This window comes from Prionailurus bengalensis, chromosome C2, assembly GCF_016509475.1.
Source record: "Prionailurus bengalensis isolate Pbe53 chromosome C2, Fcat_Pben_1.1_paternal_pri, whole genome shotgun sequence".
NCBI classification, from domain to species: Eukaryota; Metazoa; Chordata; class Mammalia; order Carnivora; family Felidae; genus Prionailurus; species Prionailurus bengalensis.
In genome coordinates this window covers 39,828,169-39,852,896 of record NC_057350.1, presented here as the reverse complement: position 1 = coordinate 39,852,896, position 24,728 = coordinate 39,828,169, and the positions used below count along the sequence as shown (strand labels likewise).

The window sequence follows — 24,728 nt, the reverse complement described above, 5'->3', positions numbered from 1 at the left end:
AAGATTATGTATTATAGGATGGGACATTGGCTCTTGCAAGACAGAAAAACAAACTACAAAGGCTACTAATTCTAAAAACAAGTTTCTGGTTACAGGCTGTGATATTTTCCATAAGCACAAGAAGCTATATTTCTAGTATTCTCTCAGATGTTAGAGAAACTGAATTATTTCTGAAAATACTTTAATAATAATGGCTTTGATAAACCTGTAAGGAAAGTGACTCTGTCAAGGACTCTGGAAAAAATTATTTGAGAACTTAAATTTTGATAACAGATAGGGAGCAATGGGTACCAATGGGAAAGTTAGGAATATACAAATGTCCTTTTTATCTATTTTTTTTTTCTTTCCATGGACACTTGGTGTCTGATAATATTATAAAAGAATCAGCATATTCTTTTATTTTTTTCATTGTATAAGTTCTGTGTACTACAGTTTTTTAAAAACTAGGTTTTATTTGAATCTTCTAATCTGAATATTTTGTGAAAGGACCTCATTCACAAATGGCAAAAATTATATCTTAAAGCAATTTAAGTTATTATTGCTCAAGATTGTTATACAGTGATCCCTTTGAAATAGACTAGTCAAATGACTGGTTGTTAAGACAATGATGGTCAGTCTTGTTCAATACTGTGTGGATGCTTTACATTGAAATCCATTAGTAGAAGCCTACATATCTTTGTTTTATCAAATACAGGAAATAAAAGGCAAGATGAAAAGTAGCTAGAGAACTAGAGCAGCAAATGGAGAGGCAGTTTATCTCCATGAAAGAGAGATGGACATCAAGTTACCACTTGCTTTGTCATTCAACCTGTAAGTTTGCCACCTCTCTAGATCCCATCTCAAGACCTGTGCTTTCTTGTAAGTGGTCTGGTGCTGAGAAGCCTGGGCAAATAAGATTGTGATTGCATGAAAGTCCTCAAAATAACTATGCTAAACTATTTTAACATCCCCTGTAAAATGTTGCCAAATTTTGAATTTCACTGGGGATATCAAAGGGTTAACATCATGGAGCTTTATATCCATTGCCCTTTTGGAAATTATTTATCTAAAAATAGACAATTAAAAAAAAGACTATAGGAAACCAGTAGTTACCAACTCTGTGCATTTGGATATTTACTTGATATCATAATGCTCCAATTCCAGGCTTTACAATAAGACAGAAATGTGGTAAGCTTGGGCAGAAATCAACAGGAAGCTTCAGTAATAATTGACAGGATAGTATGATTTATATAAAATATTAAATCACTAAAGTAATTTTTATTCTAGAGAAAAGGGGGCATCAAAGTAACATATACATATATGGTGGTGCTCAACTAAAAACAATTTCCTTCTTTTCCTCTTCATGTCTTCTCATGGAGCATATATATGCTAAATTATGAAAGCTATGGGGTTAGTGATTCATTGCAGCCTTTCCTGACATTATTAGTAATTTTTATAAGTGATGAAGAAATTAGGAAATTTGCTTTAATGGTGTTTTATTTTTTAAATATTTTTTTAATGTTTTATTTATTTTTGACAGAGAGAGAGAGAGAGAGGCAGACAGAGCATGAGTGGGGGAGGGGCAGAGAGAGAGGGAGACACAGAATCCAAAGCAGGCTCCAGACTCTGAGCTGTCAGCACAGAGACCAACGCAGGGCTCGAACTCACAGACCACGAGATCATGACCTGAGCTGAAGTCAGACGCTCAACCAACTGAGCCACCCAGGCACCCCAACTTTAATGGTGGTTTTTTTAAATTTTTTTTTTTCAACGTTTATTTATTTTTGGGACAGAGAGAGACCGGGCATGAACGGGGGAGGGGCAGAGAGAGAGGGAGACACAGAATCGGAAAACAGGCTCCAGGCTCCGAGCCATCAGCCCAGAGCCTGACGCGGGGCTCGAACTCATGGACCGCGAGATCGTGACCTGGCTGAAGTCGGACGCTTAACCGACTGCGCCACCCAGGCGCCCCTATAATATTCCATTTAATATGTCTACCTGCTGAAATCATATGATTAGAAGTAAGGTTCTGTGCCTGTTCTATTTTAAAACACCATTGGGGCGCCTGGGTGGCGCAGTCGGTTAAGCGTCCGACTTCAGCCAGGTCACGATCTCGCGGTCCATGAGTTCGAGCCCCGCGTCAGGCTCTGGGCTGATGGCTCGGAGCCTGGAGCCTGTTTTCCGATTCTGTGTCTCCCTCTCTCTCTGCCCCTCCCCCGTTCATGCCCGGTCTCTCTCTGTCCCAAAAATAAATAAACGTTGAAAAAAAATTAAAAAAAAATAAATGGAATATTATATAGAAGCCAGCCCATAGGATTATGTGATTTGTCATTGGCAATTGTGCTATTCAATAAAGATTTATAGATTTCTGGATACTTATCTTGAAGGCATTATCTCAATTAGGATAGTTAAGATGTCACAAAGCAATAGTTGCAGATTAAAAAAAATATGTGGGGATGTTTTTTGAACTAATACTTTTCTCTGGACTTTTAAAAGTTTATTATGATTTGGTAATAATAAAGACTCTAGTACTTAACAACCAACTGCTTAACACTTTCTGCAAACTTTTTTCTTTGGCATAAGTCATAATCCTATTTTCCATTGAGAGAAAAAAAAAAAACCATGAAAGGTATGTTAAAATATTTACGCACTCTTGAATGGTGTTAGTTGTATAGGGCACATGTCCAGAATGACAATTTCGTGACCAGAAGGGTAATGGAAACCATCTTTGAGATGCATGCAAAATTCCAGGAGATCCTAGCCAGAGAGTGAGATCTGCATGAAAAGTAACTGGATGGTGAATCAGAGGGAGAAATGCATTCCAGAACACTGCTGTCAGTTTCAAGTATGCATGGCTGGATTCTGTAGAGCCTTAATGAATTTCCTCTGCTCTCCCATAGCCATGTAGATCTTGCCCATGCTGTCTTCTGGGCCTTCATCCATAGAATGGTTCCATAATGTCACAATGCCCGGAGCATGGGGATTTTGTCTCATGAATCTTCCTCCTACTTTATAGAACAAGTGCAGGAGCCTTCTGAGAAGATTCCAAATGTTTCAGGATCATTTACATAATAATACAAATAATGGTGTGTGTGTGTGTGTGTGTGTGTGTGTGTGTGTGTGTGTGTGAAAGAGAAAGAGTCAAGAGTAGACGAGAGATATTGATCTTATTAATAATTTACTTGCACCCCTAATCACTTAGGGGATCATAACATTAATGGTCAGTACAGAGAACGAGAACTTTAATCTTCACAGAGATGTAGAGATGTGTATGAGAAAAGCAGAGGACCAAAAAAGAAATTCCAAGACACATGTCACCACTTAGCTGTATTATGTTGAACAAGTTTCATAACCTGTATGTTCCTCCTCTCCCTTAGATTGAAAATGGAGATAATACTTCCTACTGTGCTGTCCCTGGGAGATTCCAATGAACTATTGCACATGGTTGTGTTTTCTAGTTGGTATACTTGAGGGAGAACTAAAGCTCTCATTATTCTTATTAAATACATACATGCGTGTAAAACAGAAAAAGAAAATCACACTGGAGATGTGAGACATCATGAATAATTGAGATGCAAGCCTTGAATGCCTCTGTCACTTCCTGACTTTATCTGCCTTAATTTGTTTCTGTTCTTGAAGAATAGCTGTGGTATTTGCTGGAGCTAAATTTCCTAATACTGTTGTTCGCTGCTATTTGCCATATGATGAAAACTGGGTGCTTTTGTATTGGTTGGGCAGATAATTGGAGAGATGTGATAAAGAATCAAGAAGAGGGGCACCTGGGTGGCTCAGTCGGTTAAGTGTCCGACTTCAGCTCAGGTCCTGATCTCACGGTTTGTGAGTTCGAGCCCCGCATCAGGCTCTGTGCTGATGGCTCAGAGCCTGGAGCCTGCTTCGGAATCTGTGTCTCCTTCTCTCTCTGGCCCTCCCCCAACTTGTGCTCTGTCTCTCTCTGTCTCTCAAAAATAAATAAATGTAAAAAATAAAAATAAATTTAAAAAAAGAATCAAGAAGAAAGAATTTGAAAGAGTATCAGGATGTGCATCTCCAAGACAGTTTTAAACATAGTTTTGTTTTTTTTTTTCTTTTTTCTGTTTAAAACACTCTGCCATGTAGGATGAGAGGACACCAAAAAATAAATCCTATCCCTTTGGGTTTAAGTACTGTTGAGATATTTATCCTCATCACTCATATAGATGAAAAGGAAATTTTATGTGTAGAATGAGACAGACCAAGTATAATTAGACTCACCAAAACTCCATTAATACATGCTAATCTTTAAAAGCTGTGTGCTAAAAATTGATTCATTTTCCATTCCAGTATTAATTTAGTCAGCAAGTTTCTGTGTATTGCTGTATAAATTGGGTAGCATCTCTTGCTTTCTGAAATATTTTCCTAAAAACTGAAAGCAAAATTAGGCAATGACATCATTTTTTGACTGTTGTCTTAAAGGAGCCTTCATCAACTAGCTATAATTAGGAGTTGGATACTTTTTCAATCTACACCATATCTTCCCAAGGGAAACTTAGGTGCTCATCTGACAGGGGAGCTATAGAGGTTGAAAAAACTCCCAAGATAATCTAGTGTGACTCTGAATGGAGAAGATGGAGAATCACTCAAAGCATTAAAAGTCCTGTTTCAGGGTCAGTGTATTTGTATTGTGAGTTATCTTTTCACTAATGCTTTACTGTTTCTCATATCACATATAGGGGTACATATAAAAGAAACAGCTTGAATGAAGAAATCTGTTTCAGAACTTGTTCTCAGAGTTTCACATCAGTTTTCAAATAGGCTGCAAAGACTGTATACAAAAATTCTATATGGCCTATGGAATTTACAGATTCTTTTTATTCCCTTCCAGGCTAACTCTTTTCTTATTGTTCTATTTATCAACAGTATAAGGTTTCACAAACATTTGTCTGTAGCCAACATGTTGTGAATTCCTTGGCAAAGATATGACCAAGGAAAGTCTTAGGAGAGACTGCACTTAAGAGGCAAAATGTGCTGTTTAGAAATAGCCTGATATATTATGTTATTTACCTTCATAATTTTTGTCAAGTATAAAGCATGTGTTACAATGCTTATTTTCATGTTTGCTTTGCATGAGCAATATCAGGCAGTGTTTATTATCTTCATAATCTTTGAAGGCCTATTTATGTTTGCTTGGATTGGACAGTCTTTTCTGGAAAATGTCAGAACAAGCTTGTGTTTATATCACATATAAGTGAGATGAAAAATTATTGATGTCAATGTAGAATTGATTGATATGCAACATATCTTATTCTTACCAAATATTTTCCAATATGTTTTGCTTTAATGGAGAGATTGATTATGTAAATCAAATGGGCATAAAAATACATTGGTATTTCTGTAGTTCTCAAGTAATTTTTTTAATTTTTGCAGTCTTTAAATAACTCCTAATCCTAGGTACAGGGTTTTCTGTGTTGGTGTTGTGTCCCTAATTATGTTTTTATGGGTAAGCAATGGATCCAGATTAGCTCTTCCTCTGGTTGGATTATCTATTTTCTGGATCATAAAGCTGTCACTGCATAACCTAGAAACCTCTTTAAAGATGCATGTTTGGCTGCATTTGTTATCCAACAGATGTCTGGATAGTTAGAATCTCTAGAGTATTATAACTTGTGGTTTCAGTTACAATAAGTGATCCAAGCATTTTTTGGTCTTGCTCCTCTCTAGTTCTGGGAGAAAATCTGTAGAAGAAATTACAAAGGGTATTCCATTTCACTATTCCCCACTCTGCTTTTCCTTTATTCTTTGTCTCTTGTCTTCAAAGTTTGTGTGTGTGTGTGTGTGTGTGTGTGTGTGTGTGTGTGTGTGTTTTAATATCTGCTTTTGGAATTGGTGAGCTGTGTCTATTACATATTGCATCTCCTAGTTGGTTTTTCGCCTAAGTTTCTCTCACCTGGTTTCTCTCACCTAAGAGGTTACCAAATTCATATTCAAATTTGGCACATAGTAAATTGCCACCGTGATGGAAAACTACCTAACTCTGTAATTTATATTTTATATTTGTCCACAAGGTCAATTTTAAAATGACTGGTTCAGACACGAAAGACCATATCCTGATGGTTTCAGTACTTGCCAAGTTTCCTTCCAGCTGGACATTTTAACCTACACAAATCTGAGGAAGTGGATGTCACTAAAGGCAAAGGCTGGAGATTCTGTGCACAGAAGAGTTGGTGGTTTTTGGAGGGAGGGAGGTTCTGAGAGGGCAGCCAAGCTAGCGGGGCTTGCAGTCTGGGTCTGGGAAAACAGGGTGGTGGGAAACACCTGGGCACTGAACTGCTTGTCAACCTGCGATGATTGCCTCCGGTGTGCAGGTGCTGTGTTTCTTACAAAAACGCAGTAAATTATGGTCTGCTAGGTTCCGTGGGTTTTATGTTTCTACTCCTCTTTTGAATCTGAGCTTAAAGATATTTTGGCAAGTTTAGACAGTTTTCACCTCATTGTTTCTGACAGTACTACTACATGGAAATTTTTAAGTCAGTTCTAAATGTGTCTTGAGAAAACATCTTTATGCACAGAAAAACATCCCTCTGCTAATAAATTATTTCACTACCATAGTTAAGTATCTTTTACCATTGTTTTCGTGTGCAAGGGTTGTAATAATAAGAAGATAATTGTAATTCACGTGTCATAATAAATTTAATCTTTGGTCTGGTTCAAGAATACATTTTGCTTGTGATGACTTTAAAAAGAATTATTGTCCAACATTGAAGTACTAACTATGAAGATATTTAGTGCTCATCAAACTGGCAAAAATATTTGTAAAATATGAGAAAAATAATTCTTCTATACATACAATACAAAAAGCATTTAGAAATAAATACACCGCTTTCTTAAATGCATAGAAAGTTGGCCAAAGACAAAACACAGAGAAAAGAATGCTATATTTGCATAATGTTTACCTTCACTAATATGAAAAGAAATGCAAATTAAATAGATACTTTTAATCTGTAATAATGATAATTAGTAGTAAAAAATAATGTGAATATTGGTACAAACTTGCTGAAATATTTAGCACTCACAATGAAATATGTAAGTGTATATATATGCTTAGGTTCAACAAATTATCTAAACATATTTTTAGGAATTTATCTTATCTACCAAATGATCACGTAAGTAACAAGTATATTTGTATACATGTCTGTGTATCCAAATGTTGTACATCTATAGAGAATTGGGTAATTTATATTACAGGGTAGAATGAATATTATAAATCCCTCCAGAGGGGTTAATCTACATATACTGACACGGAATGGTTTTCCAAGATAATATTGCTAGTGAAATAAGCATGTTTTAGCACAGTATAAATAGTGATGTGAGTATGTATATACATCCAAAGTGTACTTGGTGAATTTTTTTGGTTACAAGGGATATTATGTAGAACTTACACTTTCTAAATATTCTGCAACTTAGCATTAAACAAGAAATCTGTGATGTTTTGAAATTTGAAAAGAGGAGGTTTTTGAAAAGAAAGAAGGGAGGTTTTTATGTGGTTAAACATGATCTAAATATTTACCTGAAATGAAATTACAGTTCCTGAGTTGGATGGCTCCAACTCTTATTTTTCCCCCCACTTTGTGTTTCCTCTACTTTGTGTTTCCCGTACTTAGTGTTGAGGTGCTATCTCCACGTAGATCTTACTTAGAAATTCTTAACTAGCATTTAAAATGATTGCCCTGGGGCTCAGACAAACAAATGCAGTTGTATGATCATTACCAGTGATAATGTTATAAAGTAGGAGAAGATAGTATGACTGTCTCTCACATCGGTTTGTGATCATTTGTCACTGTGTCAGTGTTACATGTCAAGTTGTTGGTAAAGGTTGGATATTTTGATACAGTATCCAACACAAGATATCTTTATATTTGTATTTATAATAAATATGACTTATCTTTATTAAAGCAGGGATAAAGCAGGGGATTCATTTTTTTTTTAATGTAGGAATAAGCTACCAACTTCTTTTAGTCTAATGGCAAGAATTCTGATCCAAAAGAGTATCTAGACTCTTAGTACCTGTGAAATGAAAAGTTTATTTTTATGCATCTAAGCAATTCTTGACTTTCAGGTCATAAAACATTCTACCCACACTTCCAGGTTTTACATTCCTATTTTTCATCTTCTCCTTTTATCAGGATCATGTTCCCCAGTATATGGTTACCACATTACATCTTATCTATAGCAATAAAATTAATTGGAAGCATGTTCAACTTAAGAGCTATAGTAAATGGTGTTGGCAAGTGATTGTGCTTTCTTATAAGTAGGACATGCTTTCATAGTGGATGTGACTCCGACAATCAAACATTCCCTAAAACTCAGGTGTGCTGGAGTGTAGCTTTTCAGTAACTTAATTGATTATTCATTTCTACACAATAGCAGAAAACCTAACCTAATTAATTCTGAGTATTCTTAGTCTAATGATATCTCTGCTGCTCTCAGTTTATTGCAATGTCCAATTTAGAGTTGACACTTCCTCTCAGATTCTTTCCTCACCCTCTCCCTGAGTTTGCCTCTGTATTCCTAGAATCAGTTGTTTCACAAAAACTGTCAATTAAGAGGTTGCTGATTGCTGCTTGGTTTTGTCATTTCCTTCCTATCCTGGCCTGTGTTTCCAAACATATTCCCTCCCCCTACTCTGTTTCTCAGGGCATTCTCTGTACAGTCCCCCCACCCCGCCCCCCAACTAAGTAATGACCTATTTAAGTCCAGTTCATCTCCTAGTCATTGTGATTCTTCCAAGATTCTCAGTTGGGGTTTCTTGGGCCATGTCTTCTGCTGCGGGGTACCCATATCATAGCTATTGGATATACTGGGGTCACATGGAAACTTTAGGATCTTTTCATAAGACACCCAGGAGTTGAGGGAAACTAGAGAGGGGGAAGTCTCCAGGCTTTCGCCCTTAGACACACCTTGTTGCTATCTATACTTTCGTATTCCTGGAGTCTGTTGTAAGACGTGAGCCTCTGAAGCTGTTGCCTCCCAAAAACCTCAGCTAGAAAGTGAGAAAATGAGTTATGATGCCTTGTTATATAATCAAATACTTCAGATTTTAAAGGGAGATTCTATTACAATCTTTCTTCCTTGACCAAGACTTCTCTCCTGCTTCTAATTATTCTACACTTCTTTTCTGTGTTCATATTTCCTTTGCTGTCTTAAGTCTGGATTTTTTTTTCGTTTTTTCCTTTTCTTTTGGTGGTCAGGTGTTAGTGGTGTTGGAACTGAATTGAGGAGTTGGGTCTGTGGGCTTGCATTTCCATTCAGGCTTTTTTCCTAACTGAATCCCAGATTCTCAAACTCTGAAACCAACAATCTAATGTATTTGTTCTCTGGTCTCATTTCTGAAAACCACCGAATGACCACCCTGTGTTTTCAGTGTTCACACTGGGGAAGGTTTCTTTTAGTTATGGGGGGGGGGGGGGAGGAGGTTATATATCAAAAAAACCGTATCAGTTAATGTGGAATATCCTATTACACAATTGAAGTAATCTTCATCTGAAGTGTATAGTAAACTGTGTAATCAGTTACTGCATTTTAGGAAAAACATTGAAGATTTATAGTTTAAAAAGATTACTAACAGAGCTATATTTTTAACTGATATTGATTCTATTAAATCAGAGTATTTTTAAACAGTGCAAAAAGAAATATAAAACTTTATTATTTTTTCCTCATATTGCTTTAAAAAAGGATTTTGACTTGCAGAGTTGTGGTATAGGCTAGTGACATAGTCTATGACAAATATAATCCATATGGGGGGAGACATATACATTGTGACTAAGAAAGACCTTAGACTCTTGACACCAGACCACCTTGTTTTAAATCCTAGCTCTACCATTTAATAGTTTCATAATTTCTCCTAATCTCAATTTTCTCATTCATTAAATAAATATTGTAGCATAGTTGAGAGCATTAGATGAGATATTTCATGTAAAGTACTCCACACAGTGCCTGTCATATTCAGCCCGAAGAAGATGTTCACTGACATTTTTATTATGTTTATTTTCCCTCCTACTAAAAATGTCACAGACTAAACAATAAAATTAAAACTGAGTTACTGGTATCAAGAAGAAAAACATGGGTGATTTCAGGCAGCCAGTGGAGAGATTTCAGGATATGTTATGAACCAGTATCCCATAGATTTGAGTTAGGAAAGTGAGAGGCAAAACAAGCCTGAATAGAAGCAAAATTACAGCAGAGTAGATTTCGTGTTCTGGTAAGGAGTTGGGGAAACCCCAAATGTATGTAGATCACATAAGGGTTCTGGAGACCACGTAAGGATAATAGGTTAATGATTTTGTCCCCTTTAACTCTTGTTGAGAAAACTAAATGTACTAGCTGACTCTTAAATATCCTGATCTATCTTCATCAATTGTCTAAGAAGAAAAATCGTAGCACCACTTCTCTGTCTGTTGCAACTTATTAGTAGTAGGGTCTTTTGTTTGTGGTTGTTCATTTTCTTGTGTTTTACTTATACTTATTCTTGAATGTTATGGATATTTTCAAAATACCTGGTAGTTAAAACAAAGGTCTGATTTAATGTACCATCACCAAGAAGAGGCTAAACCATAGGGACCACATCAGATATTTAATACATTTTAGGTCACAGATGAATTGGCTTTTTTAAGGTTTGCATTAGAGTAATACAAAGACTTGGAAACAAAAGAATTGAAGAGATGAAATTTTAATATGAGAAAATATCCTCTGTTATTCTGGTTGGAAAATGCAGAGCTATGTTAAGTAATGCAATACTTGTCCACAGAAAAAGACAAACATGATTTTGAAGGACTCATGTGTCTTTGCAAAGCAAACTAGGGATTGCCTTTGTTTAAGACAAAAAAAGACACTGAAACCGCTTGATGATTCCAACACTATTCATGACTTGCCGTGCTGACATTCTATAGATTGATGGAGTCTTCAAGTGTGGAAATACTGAGTCATACAGAAGATGAGACGTTTCAATAATGAAAAAAATATTTATGCAGTCAGCAGATTGTCAGTTAAGGTGGTTTAGATTATAAGAGTCACCAAACAGAGACTGTGTCAGGTTGCAAATTATTCCGACCACAAGATCATTTGAAAACAAGTAAAGCAAATTTAGAGTGAATTGGTATACTCCAAAGTCCTTTTCTTTCTTCCCCCCTTTTTTTCCCATCTTCTCTTTCTCCTCTTTTTTTTTTTGAAAGGAAAACTATTGACTCTCTATCTAAACATAATACTAGTCACATGAGAAAAAAAAATTAAGATGGAACTAACCTTTTTTCAGCCAGTGTTGCTTTTTCCCCAGTATGCAAGTGCTGTAGAATTTAGATAGTGACTTGTGGTTCTGTGAGGTGCTTCTTTGACTTTTTCTGTTTGTTCTCCCTTTATGTAGTATTTTTTTGTAGATTGTCTTAATGTCTGCCATCACTGACTGTTTTGTAATGGCACTCATTGTTTTGTGAAATTCTTTGACAAATTGGAGGGACAAGAAGTGAAATCACTGCAGCTGTTTTAGTAACAATTATAATTTATTATTTTTTTTATTAAAAAAAATTTTTTTTAACGTTTATTTATTTTTGAGACAGGGAGAGACAAAGCATGAATGGGGGAGGGTCAGAGAGAGGGAGACACAGAAGCTGAAACAGGCTCCAGGCTCCGAGCTGTCAGCACAGAGCCCGACGCGGGGCTCGAACTCACGGATCGTGAGATCATGACCTGAGCCGAAGTCGGCCGCCCGACTGAGCCACCCAGGCGCCCCATAACAATTATAATTTAGAACCATACTGGCCCATTTAATCATTCAATGTCTGACAACCAGCCCAGACTTAACACAATTTTAGATCAAGGATCAAGAAAAAATCCTGTGATCCGAGCACTCTCCCAGCGGCAGTGCTGTTGCATTTCCACCCACTTAGTCCATAGCCTTCCTTTATGTTTTAGTATTTGGTTTTAAACAACTTAAGAGCAATCAGTTCCCTGTCTTATTCTTCCAAATGATTATGCCAAAAATAAAGGAAACTGAGGTAAGTGACTTCAAATGGGTATAAGCTGAAGGTGCTATGCTAATTACCCATATCAGAAATTAGTCAACTGACTCCATTAGAACAAAATCAGTCACGTTTTCTGTTTCTTGTTTGATAGACTTCTTCCTACTCATTTTAGTTTTCAGTTGGAAGCTATACATGTTCGCTTATTTTCCTTTTGTTATTACTTTTAGAAACTTATCTGTAAATCGTATTTTCTTGCTATGAAGTATAGATTTTTATAAGCCATGTTAAATATTTTCTGGAGAAAAAAATAAGTAAACTTCTAAAACAATATAGGTGTGTGCTATTAGCTGGGAACCAACTATGTCTATTTTACTGGCAATATTAGATCCAGCTTTTAACCATGTCTAATTGCTCACCATATTTTGTAGCAATACAAAATATGTGGAGTACATTTCAAAATAGCACCAGAATATACTATTTTAGTTCAAAAGTATCATTATTATTCCTGAAAAGTATTAACTGAGATGCTACCTAAATTCCCCCAAAGATGTTACATTGTTTTTTCTAAATTTCAGCTCCTTTTGACATTAGAAGTAAAAAGGTTTCATTTACATTATTTTATCTTATTGATTATTCATTTATACTCCAAGAAAATGAAAACCACAGTAAAGAATTTATACTGCACAAATAGCACTGCTCTGGTCTAGCAGATTAGGCCCAGTTTTGAGTGATTCCTGTTTTAATGCTTTTCGTTTTTCTCACTGTCACCTTTTCTAGGTCTACAGCATCAAGACAAGAGCAAGGAATCACCCTGGTACTGAAACACAGTATTAGCAAGTCAGGTTGAAGTGTGAATCCATGGGCCTACTGGGAAAGAGGCTGCCAGGATTTCCCATTCTGCAGTGGGACACAATAGACATGGAAGAAGAAGAGGAAATGTCAGCCAGCTAACTTTGGTTTGGAGCCTTTTCTTGAGAAAGCAGAGTGGGTCCTAGACATTGAAGAAAAGCATTTTTATTTGTTTTTTTTTTCCCCTCATCTGAGCCTTTGTCAACTGTGCAAATCTTTTTTTTTTTTTTTTTGTCTCGCTTTTATCAATACATGATTTAATTTTTGTTTCATTCTGATTTTTTTTCTCTTTCCTTTTTGAACCAACCATCTTGTCAGGAAAAGATGAACCAGATATGAAAATGCTCATCCTTTCAGGAATACAATTTTGTAGCTCTATGTGTATCTATTTTTGTAGAATACAGAAAGTTTGATTTAGCATTGATGGGCTATTTTTGAGGGATGTATTTTTTTTAATATTGTAAAAATTGGTAAGTTCTGTTTAAAGAACTTGCTCTCAGAGAAGCACTGGCAAAAATGTTAAAAATGCTTGTCTTTAAAATGTCTGTGATATGCTCTGTGCTTTCTAGGTTACCTCAAGTGTTTGATAGTTCCTCCTTTTTACAAAAGTAGCAGCATAGCCAAGCCAAGATAGTATTGTTTTACATTAAATCTCAGCGAAGATTTAATTCCATGTTAGCTCACTTAGCTTTGAGTTATAGGTATAGATTGAAAAGGAAGTTTTTTAATGACCATACTAAAGAAAGGATATTTCATTACTTCGATTTGTCCCAAAGAGTACTTGGAGTTTGACTAAGAAGAAAGTTTGCATCAACTTTCAGTCAGAGGGAGAGACTGCCTGGAGTATATAATTGTCTTTCTAGCCCATCCAACTTTGATAAATGGAACCGGTTTGTATCCAACCACTGGAAAAAAAAATACATTAACCCATGCTACCTTTGATTGCCAGTGACTTAGTTTCCTTGTTTCTAATTATTCAATCATGGCAATTTTTAAGGTCGTATTTTAAGTGGATGTTTTTGTTTGTTTGTTTGTTTTCGTTTTTATTTTCCGAGATATTTTTAATGGAAAATATTTGGGAGGCTACTAGACACAGCACAAGCCTTTAATTCAGTGGCTATTTCTGATGTTACTCATCATTATATATTGAAAAATAATATATTGTATATGTGATTTTAAACATAGGTTTTTTTCAAGTCTTTTTTTGGTTGTTTAAATCTGGTCTTAGTTGATTGAACTCTTTTTAAGAAAATGATTTAGGGTAAAATGAAATTTAAATTAGAATATGCCACAATTACTTAAATTGGGGTAATAAATTAGCCACTTATTATTTGAAATTTATTCATGAAAACTCAGGATTCAACTTGACATGGCCCTCAGGACCCAAATAAGGTGAAGTTGGAATTATCATTAAGACCCTATTGGGAAAAGATTAGGGTTATAACAGTAGCAGTTAGTAATATTTTAGGGATTTTTGATTCAAGTCCATTCTCTCAAAGCTGCTTCCAGAGATGGGTCACATTAAAGAGTTAGGGCTATATAGAAGTTTTAGTTTGGTAAAAGTTTCTCAAATGTCCCCCATCCTTGTCTTCACCAATATGAAATACAGTGTTTAGTGAAATACCACTTTCCATTTTAAATTGTGTATATCTTGTGTGTAAAGATTTTAGCTATAAGAACAACACAACCTTTGCTCAGCTAGGCAGGGTTCTTACAGATAATTTAAAGTAGTTCCCTTATCTCTGTTTTTTACATTGGTTGTCTTTCCTGGTGCCTCCTGTGAGTTATAAATCTATACACTCTCTTGGTATTCTTATCACTCCATAAATTGCTTCTTCTTACCTAGACTCACCTTAACACAATATGCATATTTTTACCTAATGTGAGGTTGAAACTTAAGGAATTTTCCACTTACCAATGACACGAACTTTGAGTTCTAGGGAGTGGCTTGGTTAAATTATCTATATTTTGATCTATAATTTGATTTGTTATGGTTGTATGTACTTTGTCCAATCTGTGGAGCATGAAGTTGATTGAATCTATAAAATTGGTTTCCTCTTGTGTCCTCCTGAGTTTTCAAAGACAAGTATTCAGCAGTTCCCATGGGATGACTCATTGGGGATTATTTATTTCCTTCCTCTTCCTTTGGAACCTATTAACTTCCTTTGCAGTTTCTCTTAGAACAGTGTTGTACTCCAACTCATTCATATCATGCAATTGGATTTTCCCAATTAAGGGAGAAGAAAAGTATTAACTCTCTGCTCCGTTCCTTCTTCTCCATTGAATTGAATTCAAAAGGAGAGCAGACAATTGGATAGCTTCACCCTGAATTTGGACTGTGTTCTGTGCCACTGTAGGATGGTACATTGTGCACAGTAGAATGTAGGATGAAACATTCCTTGGCTCTGGGGCCCAAGAAAAGTTGGGGACCTGAATTCTGCTGTATCTAGGAAAGATTTGCAAGTGAGGTCTCTTGTTGAGAAAAGACATCATTGACATATTGCAAGGATTAGATCCTTGCAAGATAAGGAATAGATCAAAGTCTAAATAAAAAGAGAGTGCATGTCTCTATAATTGCCTGGCATCCCCTTGTTATGAGCATTTTACCTTTACCACCAGAAGTTATAAAAGAGAATGGGTTGTAATTTAGCATGATATTCTGACCTTAAGTTTAAAATGCTATCACTCTCTGGTTCTGCTTTCCTCACATCAAAACGATGCTGTTGAACTTATGGGCTTCTAACCTGCTTTAAAGAGGCTACCAGCTTCCTCCCTAAATCATTTGAAACCACTCCACCTTTGACTATTTTAAAAATTAGACTTTATTCAAGGTTTTGGAAGATGTGAGCTAAACCATATAAAATCATCTCATTTATTTGACATCTAATCCAGGCTTTGGCCACTACACTATCATAAGTTAATGAACAACTCATGAGTTGGATCTCAACAGGCTACTTTGTCCCTCATCGTTTATTTGAAAGAGCCTCTAAATATTTTAAAAATCAATGTTTCTTAAGAAGGTTAATCATCCCCTTCCTAACTTTCATCTGTAATTTTTCTTCTTTCTCTTTCTTCTTAAAATTATTTACATTGTCATTTAAGCAAAAATGCCCAGGGTTGCTCCAAATGTTGCAAATAAGAGCCAGTGGTTTGCAAATAATTGAGGAATTAGTTCTTTGAACTTTATAACAAACCTAAAAAAAAAAAAACCAAAAACAAAAACAAAAAAACAAAAAAACAAAACAAATTCTAGGCACTGGTGTAAAACATGCCCTTGAGGAGCTCATTATTCATTTTGCAAACCATATTTCCTATTCCTGTTCTAAGACTTGCAGAATAGGACTGGATCTATCTAGTTTTTGCATTTGTTCTGTGGTTTAGTGTTACATGTGTCATTTAAAGTTGCAGTCAGAAACTATATTTTAAGAAACTAAATTCTATTTCTTACTGGATGTCCCTCCCTTTGTTACACTGTATTTGCCAAATTAAGTCAATGAGGCATTAAGTGGTGGTAAAGGAATGTATACATGCTGGAGTTTTGACTGGGGGATGAATAGAGAAGTAGAACGAATTAATGGAAAAGATCATTGGTTTGTATATTAGGTCATTCTCTGAATTCTGCCTTGGCCACAGTTAGATATGTGTGATTTGGGGTTTATCTTATGAAGAAAGTGAGATAATAATACCTAACTGGCAGGCTGTGAAGTGTGGAAATCATATCTATATGATATATATATATATATATATATATATATATATATATATATATCATATATATGTGATCAATCATATCTGTCTCATTATAGGTATTTAATAAATGACAGGCACCACAAATGTCTATCAATTTTCTAAGTAGGTCATAAAACTGAGCTCCCAAATGTCCCTTCTCTATACTTTCCATATCTATTTCTGCAGCAATCCAATAGATATATGACTACTTTTTCATGACAAATTGTTGCAAGAGAATCTTTGCCCACTACTATTTGTTGAAGATAAAATGTAAATTTCTTAATTATTTCTGTTACTTTAGTGTGTCATTTATGAAAGAAAATAACCTTTTAGTGGTATGTAGCCCCAACTGTGAGTTTTCTTACATATTCCAAAGTTTTATTCATCCAGGATCCCAAATCAAGGCAACATCTTTATTAAATCACCAAAGTTTATATTTTTCAATTACATTTTGGGCTTCCTTAGCACCTGGAATAAAAACATCTCTTTTGAAGTTATCCATTTTTTTTTTCTTTTACTTGCCTTGGAGGAAAAATTGCAGAATATGGTGGAAAAAGATCGTTTGCATGAAAAGGGGAGGGGAAAGAAAACCCTTTACGATCTCAGCAGATTTACTCTGCTTGAGAAAAAAAGAAACAATTTTATTGGAAGCAGATGTTGACACTGTGTCAGTTATTGAAGATGGAAAGAGTTCGCTTGAGCCATTGCAGTTACAAAGGGGTATTGATAGCAGTTAGAATCCCTGTGATGGATCACCTTCACAGCAGACATAAGGACAGCAGAAAAGCAGAAACTGTATGAGACCACTGAAATCAGCCTGCTGATTTTAACGTACAGGATCCTAAGGATCCAGTTTCATTTTGTTTTGTTTTGTTTTGTTTTTTCTTTCCTCCAGGATGAAAGACACATCTGTCAGAAAATTTAAGGCTTCTTTGAGAAATTTACTTTTATTCTCTAAAAACATGGCCTAAGAGCCCTCTAAATCTCTTATTTTTAAAGTACTAAAAGTATTATTAAAGTCATTTTAGAAAAATCAGGTTATAGTTTTATCTCAGTGATGTATGTTGAAAATAAATACATAAACTACACAAAAATGGATGATTGAAGATTGGGGTATGGGTGGGCCCTTCCAGGAAACCTTGGTCTCAATAGCTTTAATTACCTTAGTAACTTGGTCATGGACATTGGTCACAGAACAGACTTTCAGGCTTTTCTCTTTTAGTGCTCTCTTGGAATTTACTCCTATATACTTTCCCAAAGTATAGAAATAGCCATTATTATTAAAATATCTTGATTTTCTTATTTCCTTTATTGTCCATTATGCTTTTTTATTTGAAAAATTTTTATAGTTTCAAATAATTAATCAAACTAATGTTCAGTCAAAATTGCAAATTAACTTGATCCGATAATATGTAAATGTCCTTTTAAAGGTCCAAGGCATACTATTGAATTAAGTGTAATTATGTAAGTAAACAATGATACCTTCTAGAAAAGGGACAGTCACCATCAAGTAGCTTCCTTTTTAACAATTTCTGGACTACTAAATTTTGACTTAAGAATAACTCTTTTAGAATATAAGATTCTTTAGGGTTTTTTCTTTTTTTGGTGTATGCGTAAGATGTGAACTTTTCTCATGATATCTCTTTATACTAGTAGAGATGTACATTTTTTTTTCTATGCTGTGGCTAGGGCAAAAATGAATAATTATTTACACACATGATTTAATTTCTTAGGATATTTACAATCTTGGATATTATATATGATTTTAAAATACTATTCCATTCATTTTTCTGGATGTACAATATAGGGAAGAGTTTTCATGTGAATTCTTTGTTCATTTTAAAGTGCATATATTGAAAGAGAAAACGTGGATTAATTTGTTTTTATCATATACATCTAGGTAAGGTGAAATACTTTTATAAAAAAATAGTGTAGAAGACTATATTTGTCACTTGGTTAGGTAAACTGAAAATAATAATAGAAATATTATCTTACAACATTGAAATACAATGAAATTCCAGACTTGTGAGTTTTATGAGCAATTTTATGCTATCTTAATTTTACATTTCCAGAAAGACAAATTAACTAATCTTACCTAGTTGTCAGTCTTTAATTCATAAAACTTTTGGGTTTACAAGCGCATTATGAAATCATAATTTTTGTTTGTTTTTCTTGGGATTGTGGAAAGAGACATTTTAATATTTCTATTCACTCTTCAAATGCAGGTCACATAACTATGTGTCAGTGATATAAGATGATGGAGGACTTTGTAGTAAAAACTGTCACCTTCAATTTGTTCAATAAATAATTTAATGTGAATTTAATGTTTATATTTTAATGTAGCATTTTCGTTTGGTCTGCCTTTCTTGAAAATGAACTCAAGCTCACTGTTTTCTTCTTCTCCAGTTAAGGAGTTTATAAATATCTTTGAAAACTAAAGCTAAATATTAGTGAGTCTTTTTTATGAAGTTAATTTCTAAGGCCAAGTTAATTTCTAAGGCCAAGTTGTTAATAGTGAAGAGTGGGTTATAAAACAAGTGTTCATAATGGAAGAACAAGTGAAATGTATTAAATTACATAACAACAGGAAGCTTCTGAAGTTTTTTCAATGTTTATTTATTTGGGAGAGAAAGAGAGAGAGGGAGAGAGAGAGAATGCCAAGCAGGCTCTACGCTGCTAGCCTGGAACCCAAGGCAGGGCTTGATCCCATGAACCAACCAAACCAACCGTGAAATCATGACCTGCGCCAGGATCGAGAGTTGGACACAACCAACTGAGCCACCCAGGCACACCGTGAATTTTTTAATACAATGCTTCTAAAGCTATCAATTGACTCTTTCCACAAAGTACATTTTGTTGTTTTGTTTTTACTCTTATTGATACAGAACTTGCTGTAAGTAGTATGGAAAATCACACACACACACACACACACACACACACACGACCAAAAACTTACAATTCATTGACAGTGAAGAACTACACCTAGAAAGGAAAATTCCAAGACTGTATTTTTGAAGGAAGTTAGAGTTTTCCTACAATGGCATCTACTTTCTTATTCAATGAATTTTTAATGTGGAAGTGCAAAAGTCTAGAAATAAGTGTTTAAATCAGTAGACCCTCCAACATTATAGGTGAAATAATTTGGCATTCTTAATTGTTGCTATATTTAGACTAGACTAGTGTTATGAGTTTTCTATGGCTGCTGTAAAAATTACCACAATCTTAACATCTTCAAACAAATTTATTATCTTAACCACTTGGTAGGTCAGACATTTGGCACTGCTCTCAGGCTAAAATCAGTGTCGGCTGCATTCCTTCTGGATGCCCTAAGGGAGAATCTCTTTCTTTGCTTTTCCAAGTTTCTAGAGTCCTTGACTAAAGGCCCCCTTCTTCATCTTGTAAGCGATTAGCCATCAAGTCCTTCTCACAAGGCATCATTCTGACCCTCTCTTTCACCTCTCTCTTACATGTTTAAAGAAATTTGTAGTTACATTGGCTCTACCATGATAATCTCCTCAACTCAGAGTTCTTAATTTAATTACATCTGTAAAGTCCTTAAATATAAGGTAACATATTCACAGGTTCTAAGGATTAGGATGTGAGTACTTTTTTGGGGGGGGGCACTATTCTACTACCACAATTATTATTAGATTTAAGTTTATTTATTTATTTATTTTTTTACCAGCCTTATAATCTGGGAGTATTTAATACATCACTGAAACTAGCAAGGCTTGTTCCATGTTCACGATGGTCGTTTGTGTAGGATTCGTCTTCATTCACTTAAATAATTGCATACAAAGGGAATTTCTGTTCTTATTTCAAACATTTCACGTGGTTATTATAGTGCCTTGGAATCTAAAGGGCTATGTGGTATTTATGTCAGACAAACACTCAGGGGGTTGGGGGGCGGGGTGGAGAGAAGGACATCTGGTGCAGATTCTTCCTAGCTGAAGTGTGTTTTCTCTGGGGACAATCAACTACCATTTAATTGTTTTGCTTCCTTTTTTTGGGAACATGATCATCCTGTGATGTCCTAAGTCTCCAAGCATCTCATTTGACCTGCTTATACACATTTGACAAAATATCTATATATGACCACATTGACATGGTAAAGCTTTTACATTTTTGTCCAGATTGAATCATTACATCTGTTATCAGTTAAGCAGTGGAAAAACTGTTATGGAAAGCAAACATATTTTGATACATTTAATGTGTAAAGTAGGTTCCTGTGCTTTGGAATGCTGTTGATCAATAAATGAGCTAGACTGTCTTAGAAACAACACTCAAACACAACTGTTTTACTTTCCACACCAAGTTTGGCTGTGGCTGAATGAAGAACACCAGCATTGATCTTTGCTTCTCACTTGTAAAAGAGACTATTTGCAGGGAGCCAAATATAGCAACAGAGGATTTATTATCTTGCCAAAAAATACAAAATCTGTTCCCCTTTAAACACGATACTCTATCCTTTTCTTGTGGATCTTGCTAAAAGGAAAATATAGCTCTAAACTACCCCATTCCTTCTGCTGAAAGTTTCCTAGGTTTTTTCAAATGGGCTATGTGTGGTTTTGTGTTTTATGTTTCCTAAAGAAAATGGCTGTATGCGAAATCCATCCAGTATTAATCATGTTCCTTGCCAAAACAAACAAACAAACAAAACCGAAAATGTTTCTAAATCAAAGAAGAGAGTCAACAGCAATTAAGAAAATCACACTTTGCTAGTTTCAATACTAACTATGTATCACTGGGTGATGTTCTGTGTTTCATTTTGCATTGAACCAAAAAAAATTTTTTTTTTAAATTGGCTTCAACCAACAGGTGCTTTCTTTAAAGGCCTTAGAACATGGGTGTTTTGCTCTGAATGTCGTCTGACTAGTCTAGATTATAATGTTGGTCATGACAGTTAACTCTTCTGCTTGGTTTATGATGTATATACAGAATTTTAAAAACAGTTTTGCAAACATCACCAAGAAAATAAGCTTTCCAGTGACAGCTTTACCAGACATCTTCGTGTGGGATTTTAAAACAAACACAAGGCTGTTTGGAAATACTTGGTATATGTAAATATGCAAAATATGCTGAACAGTGCTAACAGCTGTAGGGTGTATGTACTCCCTCATCCTTGAGCAGAATATTTTGGTGGCAGTGATGGTTGTTTTTTTCATCTTAGCTTCTCGTCTCCCTCACCGTCCTACCCCTGTCTCCACCCACTCACCCATCCACATACAAAAACACATACTTAACACCACCCCCCCCCCATTTCCATGCTGCTTCCAAGAGAATCATTTCAACAGATTCCCCCTGGAAAAGGTGGGTGGTGCCTTGAAGGACTGTTTGAGTTACAGGATGTTGTAAAGGCTGAGCTCCATGAACTTGCTTGCACTTGCTCTGACACCAGCCTTGCACACAGCCCAGACACTCTGCAGACCAGATTCCATTAAGGCTTGTCCTTGCAAGGAGAGGGAATGTCTGGTTGAGACTGGCCTTCCTATGATGATCCTAAAGAACACAGAGTAATCATTTTAAATGTGTGCTATCAGTTTCTGTAAAATCAAGGCACTCATTCATTTATGAAAATAAGCACATACGGCTTTCTGCCTACAGCCTAAAAGAGGAAGGGAGGACCCAAGAAAAGTTAAAAATGAAGGTCTCTTCTCGTAATACATCATTTTAACAGGATGGAGATGAGAAGATGACAAATATGAAATGAGAAACCCTGGGTTCTCGGAGCAGTTCTACTGGTAATTTGTTGATAGCATTTGGTCAGTTTCCTTACCAGTAATGTAAAGATCAGATGAAATAAATGTAAACTGCTTTGAGAAAAGTAAAAGTATTGCACAGATACAAAGAGGAACTGATATTTATTAAAACTCTTCCATATACCATGAACATTACATGAATTTATGTTAAGGAAATATCACAAATAGCAATATGTAGAGAGTATTATTTGAGAGGAAGTTTGAAATATAAAAAAACATGAGGATTTAATGTCTAGTGATGCAACTCAGAAGCTGATGTCCTTGGACAATTTCCTTAACCCCTTTAAGTCTCAGTGTATTCGTCTGTAAAATGAAGATATGCAAAGTAACTACTTCATAGAATTGTTAAAGGAATTAAATAAAGTCTATAAATCATTTACCACTAAGTAAATACTATGGCTTTTCTTTTTATTAAGCTTATTTTTTAGTAATTTAGTAAATTTAGTAATTTTTTAGTAATTCCTAAACTTAGGAATTTAGGAAATCAGTTAAGACAGCCCAAGAGCACTTGACTTCAAGTGACAGAGTGAGGATTCAAACCTGGATTAATTTTTTTTTTTTGTAATGTTTATTTACTTTTGAGAGAGAGGGAGAGACAGAATCCAAAACAGTTCCGAGCTCTGAGCTGTCAGCACAGACCCCAACATGGGGCTTGAATCCACAAACCATGAGATCATGACCTGAGGTGAAGTCAGATGCTTAACCGACTGAGCCACCCAGGTGCCCCTCAAACTCAGATTTAACCAAAAAAGAAAAAAAGAATCTTACACCACGACACTACCCTCTAAGGTTTTTGCTATTGTCACATCTATGAATGCATTTGCTGTGAGCATATTTTAATAATTTCTTAGCCAACTTCTTTCTACAAATCCTATGAAATCCTATGAAAATGGAGTAGTAGAAATCTTTCCACTCCTGGAATCCCAGAACTTAATGTGTATATGTGTATGTGTATGTGTATGTGTATGTGTATGTGTATGTAACATATTTTTTTCTTCATTTACTTTTTCTACAGGGTCAACTAAATATGCTAATAATATTCATACAAGTAAAGTGAAGTAATGATTTCAATTCCTGGGAGCCCTTGTCTGAAGTCATATGGATGTTAAATCTCTTAACCTAGATAGTTGATAGTAGATATAGTGTCTGTATTGACTATTTGAAATAGGCCAATTACCTTCTTATTAGGCAGTGCCCATTCATAAAAACAAGTCTTGGGGCACCTGAGTGCCTCAGTCAATTAAGTGTCTGACTCTTGGTTTTGGCTGGGGACATGATCTCATGGTTCATGGGATCGAGCCTAACATCAGGCTCTGCACTGACAACATGGAGTCTGCTTGGGATTCCCTCTCTCCCTCTCCCTCTGACCCTCGCCCACTTGCTCACTCTCTCTCAAAATAAATAAATATTAAAAGAAAAAACTAGTTTTAAAACCAGCTTTTTCATGGACACATTCTTAGATGCAACCACTGCTGCTTGCTCTCTGCTGTATGTCTAGGCCTGTGAGGCTTCTGAACTTGTCTGTGTTTCCTGGCTCCATGATGATCCCCTTAGATTTGTCAATAGAATTCAAATTCTCTGATGTTGATCTTTATTGCACTTCCCAGAAGTTTTTACCTGTTTTGACTTCTTTGGTTGCTTATAATAGATCTCTCCTGCCCTAGCCCCACTGAATTTTATCTTCTGGAGTGAACCAGGATCAGGCTATTCTGAAGGCAGAATGGATTAACTTTGGCAAGTTAATCACCCAAGGGCTGATCTAGGATCTGACACCTATAAAAGGTTTATACAGAGGGGAGCTTTTTAAGAAGATACAAAGGCATAATAAATCATGAAAGTATTTATTTAGAATGAAAAATGACAACGAACTTTGAAAATCTAATGAATACCATAAACACAAAATTCAGAAACATCATGTAAATTTGTATTAACTACCCGCTCAGGTACATGTATAACGTAACATGCTACTCTTCCAACAACACATTTACCTTCATTTTAACTTCAGTACATTTCAAACATGTGTCTTTACCTTCTTATATTTAGTGGTAGAAAAGGTAGGTTCTGTTCATAGAGTAATATGTTCTTAGCCCCTCTTGAAACAATGTAGTAGGGGTCTGTAGTATTTCTAGACACCGTTTGCTCACTGGGACATGATTTCTTAATTATACCTAGAAGTGTTTGGGAATGGTATAAACATATCCCACTAAATCCAAATCCAACCTATATGTATCTACCAACTCAATTTTCCCTTAGCTTGATCCTTACCACCCCAAAAAGAGAACAGCTCAGAAGGGACACCTGAGTGAAAGAGAGAGTGATTTTATATGATTGGGGTTAAAATAGCTTATTTTTTTTCAATTTGCATAACTTATGTCAATATGAATGCTAGGATTAAATCTCAGAGTTTTGGAAGGTGGCCTAT

General features: G+C 35.4%; 1 protein-coding gene across 4 annotated transcripts in view; it reads left to right on the top strand.

Moving 5' to 3' along the window:
• VGLL3 (vestigial like family member 3) overlaps positions 1-18,866 on the top strand; it is a 48,842-nt gene extending 29,976 nt beyond the window's left edge. For all 4 annotated transcript variants that reach the window (XM_043593888.1, XM_043593887.1, XM_043593890.1 and 1 more), the window contains exon 4: positions 12,747-18,866. In XM_043593888.1, the coding sequence (XP_043449823.1) occupies positions 12,747-12,790 (44 nt within the window). In that variant the 3' untranslated portion in view covers positions 12,791-18,866. The remainder of the gene's footprint in view (positions 1-12,746) is intronic.
• Positions 18,867-24,728: the final 5,862 nt, after the last annotated feature.